The 20095-nt window shown below is 31.0% G+C and overlaps 1 protein-coding gene across 1 annotated transcript in view; it reads right to left on the bottom strand.

The window, feature by feature from the left end:
• LOC119644802 (chitin deacetylase 1) overlaps positions 1–14095 on the bottom strand; it is a 57071-nt gene extending 42976 nt beyond the window's left edge. Inside the window, exons 1-4 of the mRNA XM_038044540.1 lie at positions 14092–14095; positions 13900–14048; positions 12074–12185; positions 568–695 (exon numbers count right to left, since the gene is read on the bottom strand). Of these exons, the coding sequence (XP_037900468.1) occupies positions 568–695; positions 12074–12185; positions 13900–14048; positions 14092–14095 (393 nt within the window). The remainder of the gene's footprint in view (positions 1–567; positions 696–12073; positions 12186–13899; positions 14049–14091) is intronic.
• Between the last annotated feature and the right edge of the window lie 6000 nt (positions 14096–20095).

Consider the following 20095-nt stretch of genomic DNA (forward strand, 5'->3'; position numbering starts at 1 on the left):
TTTTTTTTTTTTTTTTTTTTTTTTTTTTTTTTTTTTTTTTTTTTTTTCTTTTGGCTCATTAAGCTATGAAACGAGCGATTTAAAAAGGTGATGAATGCCGTATTTTAAATAATAATTGCAAGTTTTTCTAACCGCCGTCGCGATATGAAAATTAATATTGGCCCGTTGATGAAAAAAGTTACCCATCCCTGATCTAAAACGTTAGTGTAAAAATAATTTCAAATACGTGGTAGTTGGTCGATTCAATTTGTACTTATGAATATAGCGTAGCGGATATCGAAAATCCGTTGATCGCAAGATGATTATAGTTTTTCTTCTCAATGATACAATAATAATAATAATAATAATGCAATGGTGTTAATACTTTTTATATTGATTGTAGTTGTGTGCTATAAAAGTAAATTCGACGTAAGCTAAACATAATATTTTCCTGTTTGTTTTTTTTTTTTTTTATGTTCAACTTTTTCTCTTCTTAGGGGAATTGCTATTTAACTGTATGTTACATATTTGTTTGTGTGATTTTAGTTTAGCATTAAATATGTTTCATTGAGTTTTTTTGTTGTATACCTTATCGGCTTCTAAACCACCGGGAATTTGTGTACCATCCTTCGAGCAGAAGCAGTATGGCAGTTGACATTCTTCCGTATTGCATTTTTGCGCTTTATCAACAGGAGCATCTGTTACAGTTGCAGGAGCTGAAAAAAAAAAAAAAAAAGCAAAACAAAAGAATGCGAGGGGGATAGGTGTTATAAATATGTATTTTATACAAATCGTTATCATTGAACTGGTGAAGAAAGAAACAGTAAAATGTGGAGAGATTTTTTCGCATATATGTGAATAAATAACAAAATCCATGAAAGTTTCTTCTTCTTCTTCTTCTTGTTTTTTTTTTTTTTTTTTTTTTTTTATCATATGAAAACATAAATTTTCAAATATTATTACAGTAAGAGATATATTTCTCATCTGATAATGTTCACTTATTGTTAAATACTACTACTACTACTACTACTACTACTGCTACTATTACTACTACGAGGGTGGTGGCGCAGCAACAATCGGGAACTAAATCCACGAGAATGATATCATATTTATGGCCATATATACCATTTATTAAATTGCCATTACATAAATTGCGATATGCTTTTCCAATGAATTTAGACGATGTTAAAAATATTGTCGCGATTCAAATCAAACACTCATTCGATTTGTAATAGTTTAAAGTTGTTAAAAAATGCTATGAAAACTTGATTCGTATGACGATAAATTTAATGAGATTGTTTTGCGCTTTTCGCGCGAAAATAAAAACCTGGCTGGATATTAATTCGCGGTTATATTTATATAAAGAGAATTTTTTCTTTTTTTTTTTGTTTTGTATTAAAATCATTTGAGATCAGGATTTTTGTACAGAGCAATGCCAAATGAATTTAAATTGCATAAAGTTTCTTATTAATTGAGATGCGAGAAAAAGGATTGTTGGAGTTGTCCATTTTGTAATTGATCTAAGCCCATTGTCGTAAAGAGAAGCCAAGTTTTCAATTCTAATATTTACCGTTCTTCGCTATTATACTCTACTTGTAATAAAGTTTTATTAGGTGCTTGCATATATTTTGATCGGCGAAATCTAGTCGTCAAGATTATAGAGTAATGCAAAGTATCAATATGCGCAACGGTTAAATTCGATCATTTTAATTTTTTTCGTCTACGTGAGTTTTCAATTTAGTCTTATTCAGTTAATAAGGAGGAAAAAACTAAAGGATCAAAGAAAAATTTGAAGACAATTAATTGCTAGACATATTGGATGCAAACCCAACTCAAACTCTCGAAGCATTTTCGAACAGCTTAACAGTTAATGAAAATTGAGTCTACTACGACAATCCCAAGAGCAAAAAGAGCTGTCTATATCGACACCGAGGATGAATATTTATTGACATAAAGCCTAGTTATGCATATAATGGGATCGACAAGGTGTAGCGTATTACAAGCCGCTAAAACTGAGATTTTACTGAGAGAATACACAGACAGAGAAGCTCATATCGATTGAGAAAGTCATTCTGAATTAAAAAACAATCTTGCATTGATCGATTGATCGATAACAAAAAGGGGACTTTTGTAAAAAATAGTTTATATTTATGTAAAATAAACACATTATTATAATATGGGTATTTTTATGTACAATAATTAATAAAAACACTAACAAGAATGATAATATGTATGTAAATAAGGAAAATTTGTGTGTCCCCAGAACTTGGGTTATGATAATGTGTTAAAAAAATGAGAAAAAAAACAACAAAAACAACTTTATTGAAATTATACACTCTCAGATATAAATTGCAAATAATTGTAAATGTGCGTATGCATGTTACAAGCAGGCTCTTAACCAACTTGTCGATTTTCACTTGATGACATTATATCAATGTGAACATAGACACATAATTGCGTATCTATATGCCTACGCACACACAATTGTGTTGTGTGACATTTATAGTAAAAACGAAATCAAAAATCAAAATTCATTTTGTGCTTCAGTAATTTCAATCAATTGAAATTGTTGTTAAGTGAACAAAACACTTTGTTGAATAATGCATGAAATATACTTGGTATTGTATCCATTGCTTTTCGATAAGCAAGCATGTACTATATGTATACAAACATGGATTGCGTAAATGTTGTGTTGTGTATTGCAATTGTGTTGTTTGGCAAACACATATATATATATATATGCATATATGTAATATATCGGTCAATAATTCCCCGTACTGATACATTGATGTCATCTCGTACTATCTTTGAAAAGTGCCTCATCGTTAAAAGGATTTTCACCAGAATTTCGGAATTGTTGATAAAATCGCATGTACTGAAATTCAATTTGCTGTGCCATGCATGAGATCCGGCCGCTAGCAATATCAAAAGGATGATGAGATCAATGCGGGAAATGAAAAGTGCTTTGAGAGTCAATAAGAAACGCGTCGATACACTTGAAAGGGAGTGCGTTGATGAACAAGATCGTATTTTGCCCCAAAAAAAAAGAAGAAGAGATATTTTGTATTCTTACTTAGTCCCACAACTTATTGACCGATGTATTAGTGTTATATGGTATTAGTGTGGATGGGTTTAAGTTTTCTTATCATTTGTTCTCAATATCTACGAGGAGGTAGTAATAGGTAATGTAACACAAAGAGGAAAAAAATTTGTGAAGACGCTTAAGAAGAAAAGGACGACAACATTTTTCTCTTTCGGTCTGCTTTAGCTATTGAAATTCACTATTATTGTTAGTTTAGTCTTAAATTGTCATTTAATTTAATGTAATGCATATCGACTGAATAATTTAACACTTTAGTGAAATAATATTTCAGTTTTCTCAAGGATCAATGTTTACAACCGGCAAACAATGTAAATGCGGGAATAACCTAATCGGTTATCGTTAAAAATACGTACAAATAACAAAAATAATCTAATTATGGATAAACTTGTAAAAAAAAATGTACAAAGATATAACAAAATTCGGACCATGTTTTTAAATGCATCAATCAAAACTGTTTGGAAAGGAGATATTTAATAAACTTTTATTAAGTGAAAGGCAAGCTTTATTTCAAAACGAATCCCCCCCTCCAACAAAGGACGAAAAAATATTGATTTTCTTAATGCATATTTGCAACACTCACAAGGCGACCTTAGAGATTCAATAAAGAAGAAATATTCTTTATCAGCACCAAATTCTAAATTGATTTAACCATGTCCGTCTATTTGTCGGTCTGTCAGCGCAATATCTCTACCAAATGTTTTCTTGGTTGCAAAAACGAAGCTGTTGGTTTCAAAGTTGCTAAAGCTTCTTTCTAGCTTGTTTGCTCATTACTTATATTTTACTATACACTATATATGCTTTACAAATATCGGTAAAATCAGCCACACCAAGCCTATATTAGAAGGTATAAGAGTTAAGATTATTTATTGGGACACAAGCAGAGGGTAAAGAAGATTTGCCGGAGCCGTAAATAATTTTTCGTTTTGTCGTGATTTTACGTTTTTGTATATAGTATAGGTTTTATTTATAATTCCTAGGAAAGCCGTTTGCAAATTCCTTGCAGCGACTTGTACCTATAACGCTTTAGTTATCGTTCTGACCTTGGCCGTTTGTGCAATAATGCAATTCAACTCTATTGACTCGACTCTAAGTTGTTTTCTGCATATATGCAGAGACTTTTGCAAGCAAGTTAATATTACCTTAGATCGTCTAGACATCTTGGTGTTATTCCTTTTCCCGCTAAATATCTGTCAATTGTTGTTACGATTTTCACGAGTCGCCAACTGGATGAGGTAGGTAAAGCCTTTCCTTTCTTTGAGGTTTTTTTTTTTTTTTTTGGAAAATCGACAAGTTTTCATGAAAACTTGCGATTCTCGTATTAAAATAAAGTATAAAAATGCTTTAGCATTATTGGGTGCGCGGATTCGAGACCTTGTCCCTTTACCTATTATTACATTACAGTACAATATACTTAAATTGCTTAAAACGAATGCAATCTACTGTGAGAATCGAATTGTTAGAAAATGATAAAATATAAGAAAAAATCTCTAATGAAGCATTTGACGACCGCACAGGCTAGCGGGTAAGATGGTCAACATCTAATCAAAAGTCTTAGGTTTGATTCTTAATGCGATAGAATGAAAATTGTACTTTGCTATACATGTTTTGCAGTTTGTTAGAACACCTTTCTGGGTGGTTCCAACCTTTAGTTTTATATATATTGGATCCGTTATTTTCATCTTTAACATAGACATGTCTGCTTTGCGAATAGGGTTTAAGTAGTAAATGCAAACGAGCTGGAAGAAATTTTTTAAAATTTGGAAAATAGCCCACCATGCGAAGGGTTCTTTTTTACGGGAATAAAGTGTCCCAAAAATTTCTATTTTCAGCGAAACAACACGCTGAGATTACTTAGAGATGCCATGTTTATCCCGGCAACCAAAGAAATTAGGCAAAGTATATAAGCAGACTTTAGATGGGCAGACAAACCTTAGTTGGAAATTCGAAAATAATTTGATTTGTTCATAATACTAAAAAAATTGCTCTATCTCAAGGCCATTTGGGTTAGACACGGTCATATGGAACCAATACATCCTGCACACACTGCATGAACGCTACAAACACTTTATAGCATATAGGTACTCTAAGTCACTCTACTTAAGTACGTCAACCGTTTACTGCAAGCGTTTGAATATTTCTAAATACTTTAAAGCTGGAAAGATTGTAAGTTAGAAAACTACAATGCTTTTCATATATAATGACTACACGTTGATTACGTTTGAGAATTAGTGCAATTTGTACAAAAGGAAATAAAATAAATTTTATATTTATAAATGGAAAAAGAATGCATTAAACGTCTCGATCTTAAATTCACGTTTTTCAATAGCGACGCCCTATTGGAATGACGAACAGACGGACCCAGAATGTTATAAAAATTATGATATTATACATATGTATAATGTAATAATAAAGAGAAAGATGAAAACTATATCTAATTTATCAAGAGTATGGTAATTTTATGGGTTTTCGTTTCTCTCATAAGAAAATAGGATAAAACTAGACTTAAGAATTTAAGATTAAATTTCATAATTTCTTAAGATAAGTACAAGTATTTAATAAACTTTTAAAAGTGTCTATATATACATAGATAAGAGATATATCTTTACAGACGACCTACAGTTGTATTTTGTATGTAAAACAAAAACTAGGACTAGAAGGTTTCTTTCATCTCTATAAAAATATACACAAATGAGTAAACACAATTAAATTTTTATATAGTCAACAGAAAAGAAAAAAAAAAAAAAAAAAGAGTAAACAAATACCAAAATGATTGCACACGTACGTACATGAAATGAAAGTAATTTTTCTGTATTTCATATAAGTATTAGTAGTACTTAGTGTGGGTTATGACCTTTTGATTTAGATGAAAAAATTATTTATTTCGTTCTACTCCTTTTTTAGTTAATCATTTTCACAGTAGTCTCCTCACAATATATATTCACTCTTAAGGGAGTGTTACTCTTCAATTACTAAATGATGTCAATTTTTTTTTTAATTACAAACCTAAAAAAAAAAAAAAAAATTATACAAAGAGAGTATAACTTATACGTTGCAATGGCCAAAAAGGAAACTTTAGAGACCCCAAAAAGTATTCATACTTTCGATCGGCAATATATTCGGAATCGATTTAAGCATGTCAGTCTGTCCCGCTGTTTGTGTAACGTCTAAATATTCTTTTCAAATTTGCCATAAACATTGGAAATTCTTGAACCCGGGCTGGTGTTGAAAGTGTGCCCAATTGGTCGAACAATACGCCTACAGTATCCCGTAGGGTCTGTTTTTTTTTTTTTAAATCGGAATAAAAACACACTATTCATAAACTACAGCAGATAAATATATATTATCTATGAGCGATACCGCATTATCTGGAAAAAATGGGAGAAATTGCTCACGCTTACCCAAAGTTGAATTGAACCTTTATAACGCGCAGAAATAATCTCCAAAAACCCCATAAGATCTATAAAATTTCAAATTTGGAATACACCTAATCATATTCGTTCGTTCGTTTGTCCTTGTACCCTGTGCAAAACATTCTCCCGTGAAAATATCGCCTGCAAAGTACAGACGTACGATGTCCGCACGGAGCACCTTTGCTTTCCTTGCTTTTGGTCGTTGCTCATAACATACCACGTATACATTCTACGAATTTCTTATTTTTTTTGTGGTAATGGAAGAAACCTACCACCCCATCAATGTTATGAAAATGTTGTTGTTTTTCTTTTTTCGCTACAGCTTTTTTACGATAACGGTGATGGGTATAAAAGAGCATCACTTTCTCGTTCATTTTTTATCTAGTAGTACAATCATATACTGAGTTGGTGTGGATATATATACAGTACTCATCTTTTATTATAACGTAAACGTGATTATGAATCGGCTTAAGCTTGTCTGTCCGCCTAAACATCTTGTTCTTTTACGTTCAACCTAAAGGGGCGACATTTTTGAAACATTAAAAAAAAAAAATTTTGTCAATTGACCTGTTTTGTCCCAGGGACGAATGTCATTTTAAAAAGATCGGATGAGACTAGTTTTTCAACCGCTTGCCATATAACGACTGATTTTAAAATATTGTTATGAAATACGCTTTTACTAAGATGCAGTTCGTATTACTAGATCGCGGATATTTTGATCAAGAGAAATACACTTCAAAGTTCCTTTTATTTTACTACTTTGTCTTTCACAACAGTAGGAATATTTATTTACAATTTATTTTGGCCGTACTCTCAACTTCTACGTTCTTGCCAGACTAACTCTACTTTTCACGAATATTCTATTTATATACAATTTTACAAGCATCTTACTATACCTAAAGGCTTTGTAAAACAAACTGGGAGCCACGGAAGTCAGGAAGCTCGCCTCACAAAGCCACGTATGCCTGCGGGTGTATGATGGACTTTGTTCATAAAGTCGTAATGAAATAAATTAATTTTTTCTAAAGAATAATAATAATACAAAAAGGAATTGACGGACGGTTTTCCCTTTGGGCGATTATTAAAAACCCTCTCGAGAATTAATTAATTAATACATGCAAAAATGAAAAAAGGGATTTGACGGAAAGGCTTTTTCCCCTTTTGCCTATTATGCCACGGATGCCTGCGGGTAATGGTGGTAATTGATCAACAGCGCCGTGGAAGCCTTATGGCGGAAGCGAGCGTTGATCAATTTGTGAGTCCTGACTGCTTGGGTGCGACCCTTCGGGGAGTACTCGTGGTGGCTGTGGTTGGCAAGTTCCTAGCCAAACTGGAACAGTCGAGTGCAGCTAGGCCTCACCACTGACCAGGGTGGGGCCATACACAATAAACTGTTCTGGACTCTGGTGTTGCTTAGGCCCCTACTCTGTGAGGATTGTCTAACTCGCCAGGGGGCGTAGTACGCTTAAAGTGGCTTGGGCCACCGAGGGGGTTAAGCCTTTCAGGCAGGAACCCATGATAAACCCTTGCTACAAATTCTTTACCTAAATTTATGGTTTTATTTCTGATCCCAGCCTGGCTTTCCTCTAAACGTTTTTATCGGCCTGCACCTGCATGACGCGCCTGCGCATGACGCGCGCCTGCGAATGTGCACCTAGCTTTTAGCCTGTCTGCTTTTCCGCTAATCGTTTTCATCAGCCTGCAACTGCATGAGGCGCCTGCAAATGCCTATTTGGTGTCTCCTTCTTTAGGGAATTTATTATTACGAAATTTACTTAGCTGACATTAACTGAATTTAGGATTTTCGTAACAATATGATTATTGCGAATACATGTCTTAAGCGAAGTAGTGTATGGTCCGAACATTAATTACATGTTGCAGAGGTTTTAATATCTACTTTTGTAATTTTGAAGACAATGGGGGGTAAACGTTCTACGCACTTATTGCGTGATGTGTTTTTCTATATTCATTTTATTTTTATTATTTTGCATAACTAAATACTCTCCCATCTAACTGAACATAAATGTCCGTAAGCGCGGCACCTTTAAGAGAACATTACTGTATGCAATAAACATTTTCGGAATATTTTAACAAATTTTTTTTCGTTTTCTAATAGAAATTCAATTAAATTATGAAAAAAGTCTGGGAATATTTTATATAGATTGCCTTAATCAAGTTGTATTGTTTCAACTTTTGTACCGGGCCAGGTAATAGTTTCTCAAAAAGAGACGGAGAGAGAGAGAGAGAGAGAGACAAAGAGAGATAAACATAAGTTCACTTAATGCATAAAGAACTTTATAAAAAAATCTTATTTTTCTTTCAAAACACAAAAATATGCTTTGAATTTTAAAGTTATTTTTCTTAACAGTAGTTAAAAAAAAAAGTTTTCTTATTTATTTATTTATTTATTTATTTTTTTTTTTTTTTGTTCTTTCTACTCATCATGACATCACATATTTTCAATTTATCAAAGGCTTGCAACATACAAAAGTAATTGTCGGAATTTTTCCACATAAAATATATATTTACCTGAAAACGTTTTCGATAGGTCTACCTATAGGTAGCTATTTGAAATTCGATTACTATGTCAACAAAAAAAAAAAAAAAAAAGAAAAGAAAAACAAGTGAAATTCATTCCGTCTAGTTTGCCCGTAATCTGTACCACAAGTCAAATATTTTCTTTTTTCTTGTTGCTTAAATTACGATATTTAACGCCTTGAACGGCCTATGCATGTACTCATAGAAGCCAATTATCAATTATGTAAAGCTTTAAACTGATATTTTTCACGACATTTATTCCGAAATTTGGGATTACATTCAATTTTTGGTGCAATCGTCTCGTACTGAGGCTACATTAGATTACATTCTATCAATCTTTTGCAAACTACCTTTGCTAGTTTCAAATATTTTAACTTTCTGTTTCAAATCTTTAATTTTCTTCGTTTTTTTTTTTTCATTAGCTTTAAGTGCATTTTTTACATGTTTATATTTTATGTGTTAGAAATAAGAGAGATGCGAAAATTCATAATACAATCGAAAAGTGGGTATAAGCTTTATTCTCTCAACTACAAAGATATTGAAAATATGTTCTTCAAACTTTTCAAACATTAATATTCCAAGCTACGCACTTAAACTCAATTACTGTTCTGTGCTAACAGTTTGACCCGGCGGAAGGTATTCATAGTGAACAATACCACGATAATCGAAGAAATTATCTTGATTTTGGAGTGACTTGGGCGCGTTTTTTCCAGTCTTGACTCACCTTTTCCATGATATTCGCTCGATAGATCAGTTCCCTTTCAGTATGCATAGATTCATTTCCCGTAATAATGTGTGCCATGACCCATTGATAGTCAGAAATCATATCCTAACATACATTGTAAAAGCCAAAAACAAAAAAACATTTTTATCTCGTACAGAACTAAGCTCAACTGAAACACTAATCCCGTTTATTATGTGAAATTTGACACAGGAAATGTCTGTCACAGTGTGATCAATTTAGGAAAAGAATATTTCTGATTTTCCCTATATCTATAGCGATTTAACTTGACTATTGGTTTAAGTTTTTCCTTTAAAATTTTTGATCTAAAATTTCATTTATCTAAATCAGTATAAATTTTGCCCATCGGTCTATTCTTTTCCTAATTTTGACAATTCCGAATTTATATAAATTGATAGCAAAAGCCTTAAAGTAAATTTCGAACATTTTTTTCTTCAATTAATTAAAAATTTTTATAAAATTTCAATTTAAAATTTTAATTCAAATGTAACTCTATTTGAGACCATGGGTATCCAAACTTCGTTACACTGCAACTTTACTATTTTTACTATTTGCTTTCATTAAGCTTTGTATACTTTTAGGATATAGAAAACTTGTAAAAGTATTGCATACAAATATTTTAATGTCATAAAAGAAAATATGTCGAATTTTATTTAATTTTTTATTTTTTTTTATTTTCTTTAAATGGAAATAAAATAAATTACTATTACTGTTAAAAGAGAAGTAAATTTTTTGAAGATCTAATTTCTTATCCCCTTTTTTTTCTTCTTCTTCTTTTCCTTGTGTTTTTTCCTTCCTTTTTTGAACCTTAATCTTTACTATTTTTCATAAGTTATGTATGTGTGCGTATTAAGAGCATTTTTTTTGTTTTTTTATTACTTGAAAGTTATTGATGTTCTTCTCAATGACTGTCAAAGTTAAATATTGATGATGTACTAGCATCATTTGCTGTGATAAGTTATCACTTGACGATTTGGTGGTTTTGTTAGTGCAGCTGTACACTTACTATATAAAAACTGACAAATTATTTAGAGATATTCGACAGAAAGTTTATGCGAGAATTTTTTTGCGAAATGCCTGCAAGACAAATGAAAGGATTATTCATGGTGGAATTGGAATTGGTATTTTCCTATCGGTTTTTGTTTTTTGTTTTTTGATTTTTTTTTTTTAATAAAGTCAATGCATTTAAGGAATGTCTTTTAAATATTTCGATTTTTTCTTAAATTTTTTTTTTTAAATTGAATATTTTGTTGTTGTTTTTTTTTTTTCCTTTTTGCAAAATTCTTATTTTAATTTACGTCTAACAATATGTAGAAAAAGTTGTCCAGTAAATGAATTATGCGACATATATATTTAAAATTGCTTACTAATCCTTATAGTTTAAACACATTTCTTACAAAGATTCCAAGCAAATACATGGTTTTTACTTGCCTTTAATACATGTTTTATTAGTGCTATATGCTAGTGGGAAATGCATACAAATTTCTATAGGTAGATATATGTGGTTATATGCAGGAAGTAGAAAGAGCATAACAGAAAATTCTATTAGAAATGCATTAAGGTCTGCAGTTCAATTTATCTCTAATGTGTTTCTACGATACGTATGAGCATGAATATTGTAGAGATGTGCAGAAAAATGTCCTCATCTCTCTATAGTAAACCTAAAACTAAATATCTTTGTTCATCTCTCCCCAGGTTTATGTGATTAAACCATATGCTTGAACTATTTATTGTATACCGTAATCTTTTCATCGGTACAGTACTTTTCGCTAAATATATGAAATAATTTTCATTGTTATGCTAAGGCAAAAAAAAAAAAATATTTAAATAAATAAATAACATAAATATGTATGTGTTAATATTGAAGTTTTCAAAAGACATTAAGCTCAAGTTAAGAATTATTTATGTAAAGTGTTGCATTTTTATATATGTTATCATCATATTGAAATGGTTATAATATAAAGAAAGTACTGTATATATATATTATTTATTTATATATATTTTATATACATTTTTTCTACTGTTGTATTTAATATATTTGATATTGTTATTCAATTTAATCAAATTTGTATATATATATATGTATATATATTATATGTATATATGTATATGTATATATATGTATATATATATATATATATATATATGAATACTTATAGATGTTGTAGTACATGGATATGTATTTTTAACTTTGATTTAGTAATGGTTCATAAATTTTTATTTAACATTTTGTGGTTTTTTTTTAATCCTTTTATATCATTTTTTAAATTATTAAAATTTGATAAATTTATATCGACTTACTTGTTGATAACGGACCACATTTGGCTTCATCCTTGAAGGTACAGAATTTTTGTACATCATCAAAATATAAACCAGAAGGACAACGATTCAAGTACGGAAAACCATCTACACACTAAATATTAAATTAAAAAATTTATAAAAAAAATTTATTAAAAAGTTTATCAATTTTAAAAGTTATTTTAATAAATATGAAAGGCATAAAACAATATATATATATATATATATATATATATTTATGTGTTTTTTTTTCTCTTTTCATTTTATAGTTAAAGTGAATGTAATAGAATTGCGAAGAACCAGTTAAGTCCATTGTATGATAAGTTTTTCCTATCATTATTGCATTTTACTTAGGTCCTGCTTCTTTAAAGGGTACATTGCAACCGTATAGTTGCAGCGTTTGCGAGTTCGAATCTCAGTGCGGTAGACCCTACTCTTATAGTATTTACATACATAATATGACTATTTTTTTGGGCATGGTTGATATGTTCCTTAGAAAAACGTGGAAAAAAAATTGTAAATATATATATGTTTGTTCTTATTGGTGAACCACGTTATTTCAAAATCGTGCAAAAAAGATCGAGTGGCTAATGTTCGTTTGTTACTATTTAGTGCTTTAGGCTTAAGAACATTGTAAACGGTTTACTTTGAATTTTTTTATTGCTTCTAAGTCATGTTTTCCTCTGTAGTGTCATGGTTTAAGCCTTCAAGCCTAATCCGTACATATTGAACTTGATACTTGCTTGAGCTACGAATGTAACTGTTTTGATTATTTCACATTGTATTTTTAAATAATTTTCTTCTTTTTTTTTGAGCAATTGACATATTCCTAACGGATCCCACTACAATGAGCTCCAAAGTGCGATCGTCAAGCAGTAAAATCCAAATCCAATCGATCCAAAATTTTCGACAGATACGTGTTGAGGACCTGTGCATAATTATTCAGAATCGTGACGAATATATAAACAAGTGCTTGTTTTAACTACGGGATTCGTTTCTGACTGTGCGTGTGTTAGACAAGCCGTTGTATAAAGTTGTTATAAAAACGGTTGCACAAATCAAAGTTAAAAGTGTTCATTGATTCGGCCGCACGTATATTGTGGTAAAAAGAAAAATAAATTCTACTTGTAATTCTACTTATACTTGCCACTCAGCACGGTATAGTAAACTCTTCAATATAGTTGAGAAATTATCAGAGTTGAGTTCCGTTCATGGGAACTTAGCCTATACTAGGGTAAGCCTATAGTCATTGTAACTATGTCGATGGGGAAAAATTTTAATCAGCATCAAACTCAATGTCCGATAATGCTTCATATTCTCAAATACTTAGGAAGCAGGAGTATATGATATTGAACGGTATTTATCAGTTACATACACTCTCGAATGCAGAGAAATGCGTTTAGTATGAAATCGAAACTGAACAACAATTATTTTTGATGAAATTTCAATGCATTTGCCATAAATGATAACGATTTCCATTGTAAGCTCATTCTTAACATGAAGATTCACTTTAGATTCAATGATTCGATTAAGAAGCAAACTTTCTACACATATATATTGACGAAAATGAAACGAGAAGCGAATATTTTGATCGGTCTCAGTGCGACTGTTTCTATGCTATATTAGCTAACTAGGTTTGAAACAGATCGGACGTCTCTGATACGTCGAATTGATTTACATACTTGAAAACGTAGTTCAGTGATAGCAAGCAATTTAATGTCAATCAGATTTGATTTGAGATTTAAGGCTTAAAATAATAACACTTTTGCGCTATTTCGCCTTTTAGATAGATATAAACTGCTTTTATTTATAATAGCTGAATAGATTACCTGATAGAAACGCCGACATGTAACCGGATCAGCATAGTTGCCGTTGGCTATATTTGAAGGACATTGGAATTCTTCTTTTTGTGCTGTAAGAGAGATATGAAAATGTGAAAAATAAAATAATTTGTTGAAATCGTTTACAACGTAAATGCCTATGTTAAAAATGTATTATTTTTTTAATAGGTATATACGTACGCATTTATTCACTGATTTTGCCTAATTAATTAAAATTTATTACTGTAACATTAAATTCGCCAAAAAAGTTGTAAAACCAAAAATTAAACAACGACAACGTAGCAACAACAGACGCTAACACTACCACATTCAGTTATTGCCAACAAGCAATTGTACGAACATGCTTGTCCATTACAATATGTCTACGTTCGAATACGTTATTGAGAAATAATCGAGAGAAAAAAAGAGAGAAAAACAATTACAAAATAATTTTAATAATAACGAAAACAATGTTTATATCCCATAAAACATGCTTTTGGGAAATAGTTACATACAGCATACATTTGCATATGCATATATGGATACATACATATATGTATATATATGTTTACATATACGCAATCATACACGCGTGCATGTATAGAGAGAAGTGCATTTTTTCCTAACGAAATTTCTCGAGTTAGTTCTGTCGTTTCAATCGACACGCGGATGATATATGCGAACTGTGCGAAAGCATGAACCGCAACAGGCAACATGCTGTCTTCGTCTGTCCGGCTTGGGCATATTTGAAGAATATGCTTTCCAGATCTCTGGAACTAGAAATCATGCTATTTAATCTGCTAATATTTATGTTGATGGGCGAAGAGAGGATGAAGGGAATGCGCCAGTTTTTTGCACGACATGCGTCGACATAAACCTACACAAAGGCGGTATCCGAACCTTCAATCTCATTGAAGAATAGTGGAGGTAGGATGATATAGGGCGGATCAACAATCGATTAGGCTCCATTTCCGGGATGAGTTTTTACTCCACCGTAGGGCCAGCAGTTGACAATGCGTTGCCAATGCGTCGAAAAATAAACCTACAATACATTCGCACCTATATATATATATATATATATATGTATATAACTTTTACAATATATGCAAACATGCTTATATATGCGTATACTTATCTATATATAGATCTTTTCATCTAGGCAGGAGATATATATGTATTTTAAGGGAGGAAGACTATTGGTTAATGCGAAAGTGTCTTGCAAGTTTACGGCAGTGCTTTCCAAAAGAAAAAGTTTACCTTTCAAACAAAGTTTTTTGGAATTAAGATGATTTTAAATTGTTTTGAACTTTGCTGTTAAATAATTACATATTGCGAAGAAAGAGAAATTGAAAGGGATTTCTGCCTGTCATGTAACAATAAGATAACGGTCCGAAATCCAAGCAACGAGTATATAGCGATTTTTTCTTACTATATCCATTATAAAACGATGTGCTTATTAAAAAGAATTTTTGAAAATTTTTCATTCACTCTCACTTAGAAGAGTATCGAAAATATGCCATGAAATAAACATACTTTCGACCAGATTGAATCGAGTCCTTTCATTCATTTTTGGATCATCATTGTCGGCAATTAAAACTTTTATAACCGCAAAGATTGAGATATAAATTTAAAGTTGAAAACAATTTTGTCTACAAATATATTCACAATGAACTAATATAATAACTGAAAGAAAATTGAAGTACATAAGGCAATGAATTTGTTAAAATTTCCTATTAATACCATAATTACATAAGGGATATAAATAAATTGTTTGTATTCTACCTGCTGCTGTACAATTTGATAACTGGTTTACGTATTAATACTGTTTGTGGTCGTTTCCCTCTTATCGGATAATTTGCGAATATTCCCACGGTAGTCGAGACAATCATCGGCCCATTTACGAACAAAGTCAACTTTTCAGAGCTGCCGATCTGCTAAATACCATTGCATCGATTTGAAGCGATGTTAGTTAGAAAAATACTCGTTCTGGCGAATAGTGCTGCAAACAAGAAAAGTTCCCAGCCCAAGTTGAAGATCACTTCCTGCGTTACTATTGCTAGAGACAGATTTTTCATTTTTTGCATGAAACCTAGTAAACAACTTGCAAACTGTTTCATAGCTTACTACGTTTTCACTTTAAGCTAACTTACGTATTCGTCCTGCAGTTTCACTTGTATTTCTTTTTCTTTTTGCGTATTAAAACAGAATAAAAAACATATATCGTATATGATATTTAGTCCTTCATGCTTTGGTAAGCATTAAATGATAGCCTGTTAAGAAGAAAAACTTGTACCGTACAAACATTAATTTCAAAGTCGTCTACATTTGAAATTTCGACAGAAATGAATACAACAAGTAGATTTTGTAAGACAACCAATTCCAGGGAACCGGAAAATTTATCAATAGGATAGTTTCGAGCTTTTATGATCTTACTGCTCTATCCTAATTGATATTTAAACTTAATCCTAAAGCAAATAACTCCTTAGTCTTATTTAGCTTTGGTAGGAATAAAAATTTAGTATTTCGTGAAAAATGCTTAACCGTGATCTTGGTCAAGACTTAATAAAAACGGATTACGATATTAATTTTTCAAAATAATAAAAGGCATGCCATCAAGCGATCAAATATCTTTAGTTGATCGAATGACTGTCCAACATGTGATGTAATAGGGTGCGAGAAGTAAAAGAGATGCAGTGAAGAACTTAATGTAGTTACGGTGGATGGATCCATAGAAAGCTGAAGCTCAAAACTGTTTTGGGCTTTTCTGTTTTTCACATAGGTGTGCGTTGCGGTTTTTGTAACTTTTAATACCAATATCTGACACTTAGTCACTTATGCGTGATCCTATGGGTATGATTAAAACGTTGTTATTGCATTTAGTTATTCAAAGAAAAACCACACAACTACAAATAACTATTTAGAAGAAAAAGAAAAATCTTAAAATAATAAGAAACTGTTTTTTTTTTGTTGCTGCAAGTTCTGCTTAAACTTTGATTCAATTCACAGCTCGGAGAGAAATTATCAAATCTAGTACTGAGTTAATTGCTCCGAAATTGTACGCACAGATCCTCAACACATCTCTGCCCCATATTTTGGATGATTTCGGTCCTTTCTGTCCAAGATATCGATTTCCTATCTGACTGTGAAGCTATGAAGCCACATTACACACATTAGTAAGATGCGTAAATAAAAACGTAGTCGGTTAAATTTTACGTCATAACTAATTTGAAACTTGCATATATATATATGTGTTTAGTGTTAATTGATAAAATGGGAAAGTTTTAGTGCAAAGTTCAAGTGAGCCTCAAAGACTTGTACCGGTTAACCGTACACATTCGGACAGTTTGTTATCGAGCATTTTTTTTAGCATAATAAATGGAACGATAAACTTATTACGTACACATATGCTGAGCATAAAAATGCTGTTTTTACTATCAGACTGTGTTATGCTATCGTTTTATAATTTATTTATCATTATTATTATTATTTTTTGTTTGATTTGAGAAAGGGAGTTAGGACAGCAAATATGCTACTGAATGGCTAGCTTACTGTATAAATGAAATTCATTAAGTTGATAACTTATTCAATATTTCATAATTTTCAATATTTTTGTAACCTTGTATATAATATAAATGTTGCATAATAAAACAAACAAATTGCATAAACTATTTTCAAATCTCATGCTTTAAATTAAATTTCCTTTCAAATTTCGAAACAATCATCAGAAAACAATAACGTTATGATATACGTTATGTAAAGTGAATATGTGAAAATCGCTTAACCCATTGATGCTCATTTCATCTATCGATGCTAGACGATAAAAACGGTCGACATATCGATGACTATTCGTAGTATTCGCAACACGTTATGGGCACTGACTGCCCATGTCGTTTGCACTTACATTCAGAGCCACTGTATGGTTACATATATATGCATACCGGGCTATTAAGTTTAGTTAAAGTTCGAATTATTTCCGTTAGATTCTTGACGTAAGTGCGCCGCATAAGTTTTCGAATAGAAATTACTTTGGAATTTTGAATTTGTTTACAAATCAACTTAGTTTAAATAGGCCCGATTTCAAAGTTCAAACGTGTGTAGGCAAGTCAAATCAGTATTAGTATATTTTTAATCCTTTGCGTTTGATATCACTACATACAGTCGTCGTAGCATTCGATGCTATGTCATTAATGATCATGAAACAACTTTTTGTAATTTATATATAGAAAGTAAAAAAAAACTGTTGATGCGTTGTTCATATGTGTTTCAATATTACTTCAAGTAATACAGTTACCTTTTGTTTTTCAATATCTTTATATAATTTTTGTTACAATCAATCATTCACGTGATGTCCTTTAACACCCGTGTAACACAATAACGGTTTAACCGAAAGAAATGGGGAAAGAGAGATAGAAATAAATATAGATATAAAGATAGAGAATGACTGCAGCCTAGTGGCTCGGCCGAGAAATTTCACACCTTTTCATCGATTAAGCACTCACTGTAGCTACGATCAAGTATTTGTTGAAAGCACTAATCAAGGAATGAATCAAGGAAATTTACTGATTGCCATGGGTTAAACTGATCAAGTATGTATGTAGAGACTTAAAGACAATTCTGATAATCGCTTAGGGATAAATCATACGGAATGATAGAATTAGTAGACTCCTCTTTCTTTAATGGCGATGTGCATAAAAATGTTTTCACTATAGAATGGAATTTTTTATTTTATTTTACTTTTCATATTATTTTACTTTTGTGTGTCTAATTTAATTAACTTTTCTCCAATGTGTGTAAAAAGTACTAAATTGGCTTTGGGTTATTGGATAAAAACGTTTCTTTTTTTTTTTTTTTTTTTTTTTATTTTAAATATGTTTTTGTGTTAGAAAAGTAAAAAAATCGAAAACTCTGTACCAATTTACAAAAAGTGCCTATTTGTTCTGACTAAAAATGAAAAACAAAAAAAAAGGTGGCGATAACAACAATAACTATGAAAGTTCTATGTACCATAACTAAAACTTTTTCGTAATTTTTTTTTTTTTTTGTTTGCTTTTTCCCCTTTTATATATATATATATATATATATATATATCCTAATATATATATACCTAAACCAACATAAAAATCTATTTCCGGTTTTTATTGACAACAGAAATAATTAGAAAAAAGGAAATCTAAAAATTACTTTAAAATTGTTTTCATCTCACAAATTTATACTAATGTCACTATTCAATATATTTTCGGGTATATTTGTATGCATGTATGTATGTATATATATATACATATGTATTTTTGTATATTTAATAACTTTTCGATTAGAAGAGCTTAACAAGGACATTGAATTGTTGTTTGAAAGAGTCCTAAATTTACATAAATTCCAAACTAATATTTTTGTCATGAATACTGTCAACATTGTTGGAATTTATTTGTTATAAAATCTTAGGATTAATTATTATATATATGTTCTCCTATATTTAAAAGAGAGATGAAATATCTCATTTGAGGTTCCATAAGACATAGACCTATAAATCGTAGTTAAATTTATGGATTAAAGCAAAGCGATAAGAAATTAATATATTTTCTCTCGGTTAGCACGAGAGTAGGGCTTTTATCGTCCTTAACTGACTGCTTGCTAGATTGGAACCAGCAACTTCACATGTTCAAGCAGATTTGAAAAAAAAAAAAAAAAAAAAATTCTATTAGTTCTTGTTCGTTATATTCTATTAAAAGTCGGGAATTGAAAAGACGGTACACTTTACGTATCATTCAAAGTAGTGACCATCACAAGCCTTTCTGGCAGCATTCGGATACCATGTTGGCAGAGCTTTTCATCTTTTCAGGCTATCAAAGAATCGACACAATTTTTGGTAACTTCATATCATAAATATAATAAACTGTTACTTCAATCGGAATATTTCATGACAGGTTAGAATTGCAAACGTTTTACTACAAGTGTTTATCGATCTGAAGCTCAAATTTCTTCATATGTAATGCTCACGATTTAATGGCTTATATGTACTTCTATTACATCGACGTGATGCGTTTTGAATGATGTATAAACTTACACTCTTTCGCATTTTTCGGTGCTCTTTGCTATTCATGAAAAACATGACTTATATGTGATCCATGCTTCAGTAGGTCATTGATCACTTTAATTCTAATAACAAAGTATAGTGCAATGTTATAATGGAAGAAAAAATTTTAAAAAT

Source organism: Glossina fuscipes, unplaced genomic scaffold (genome assembly GCF_014805625.2).
Source record: "Glossina fuscipes isolate IAEA_lab_2018 unplaced genomic scaffold, Yale_Gfus_2 0, whole genome shotgun sequence".
In the NCBI taxonomy this organism is placed as follows: Eukaryota; Metazoa; Arthropoda; class Insecta; order Diptera; family Glossinidae; genus Glossina; species Glossina fuscipes.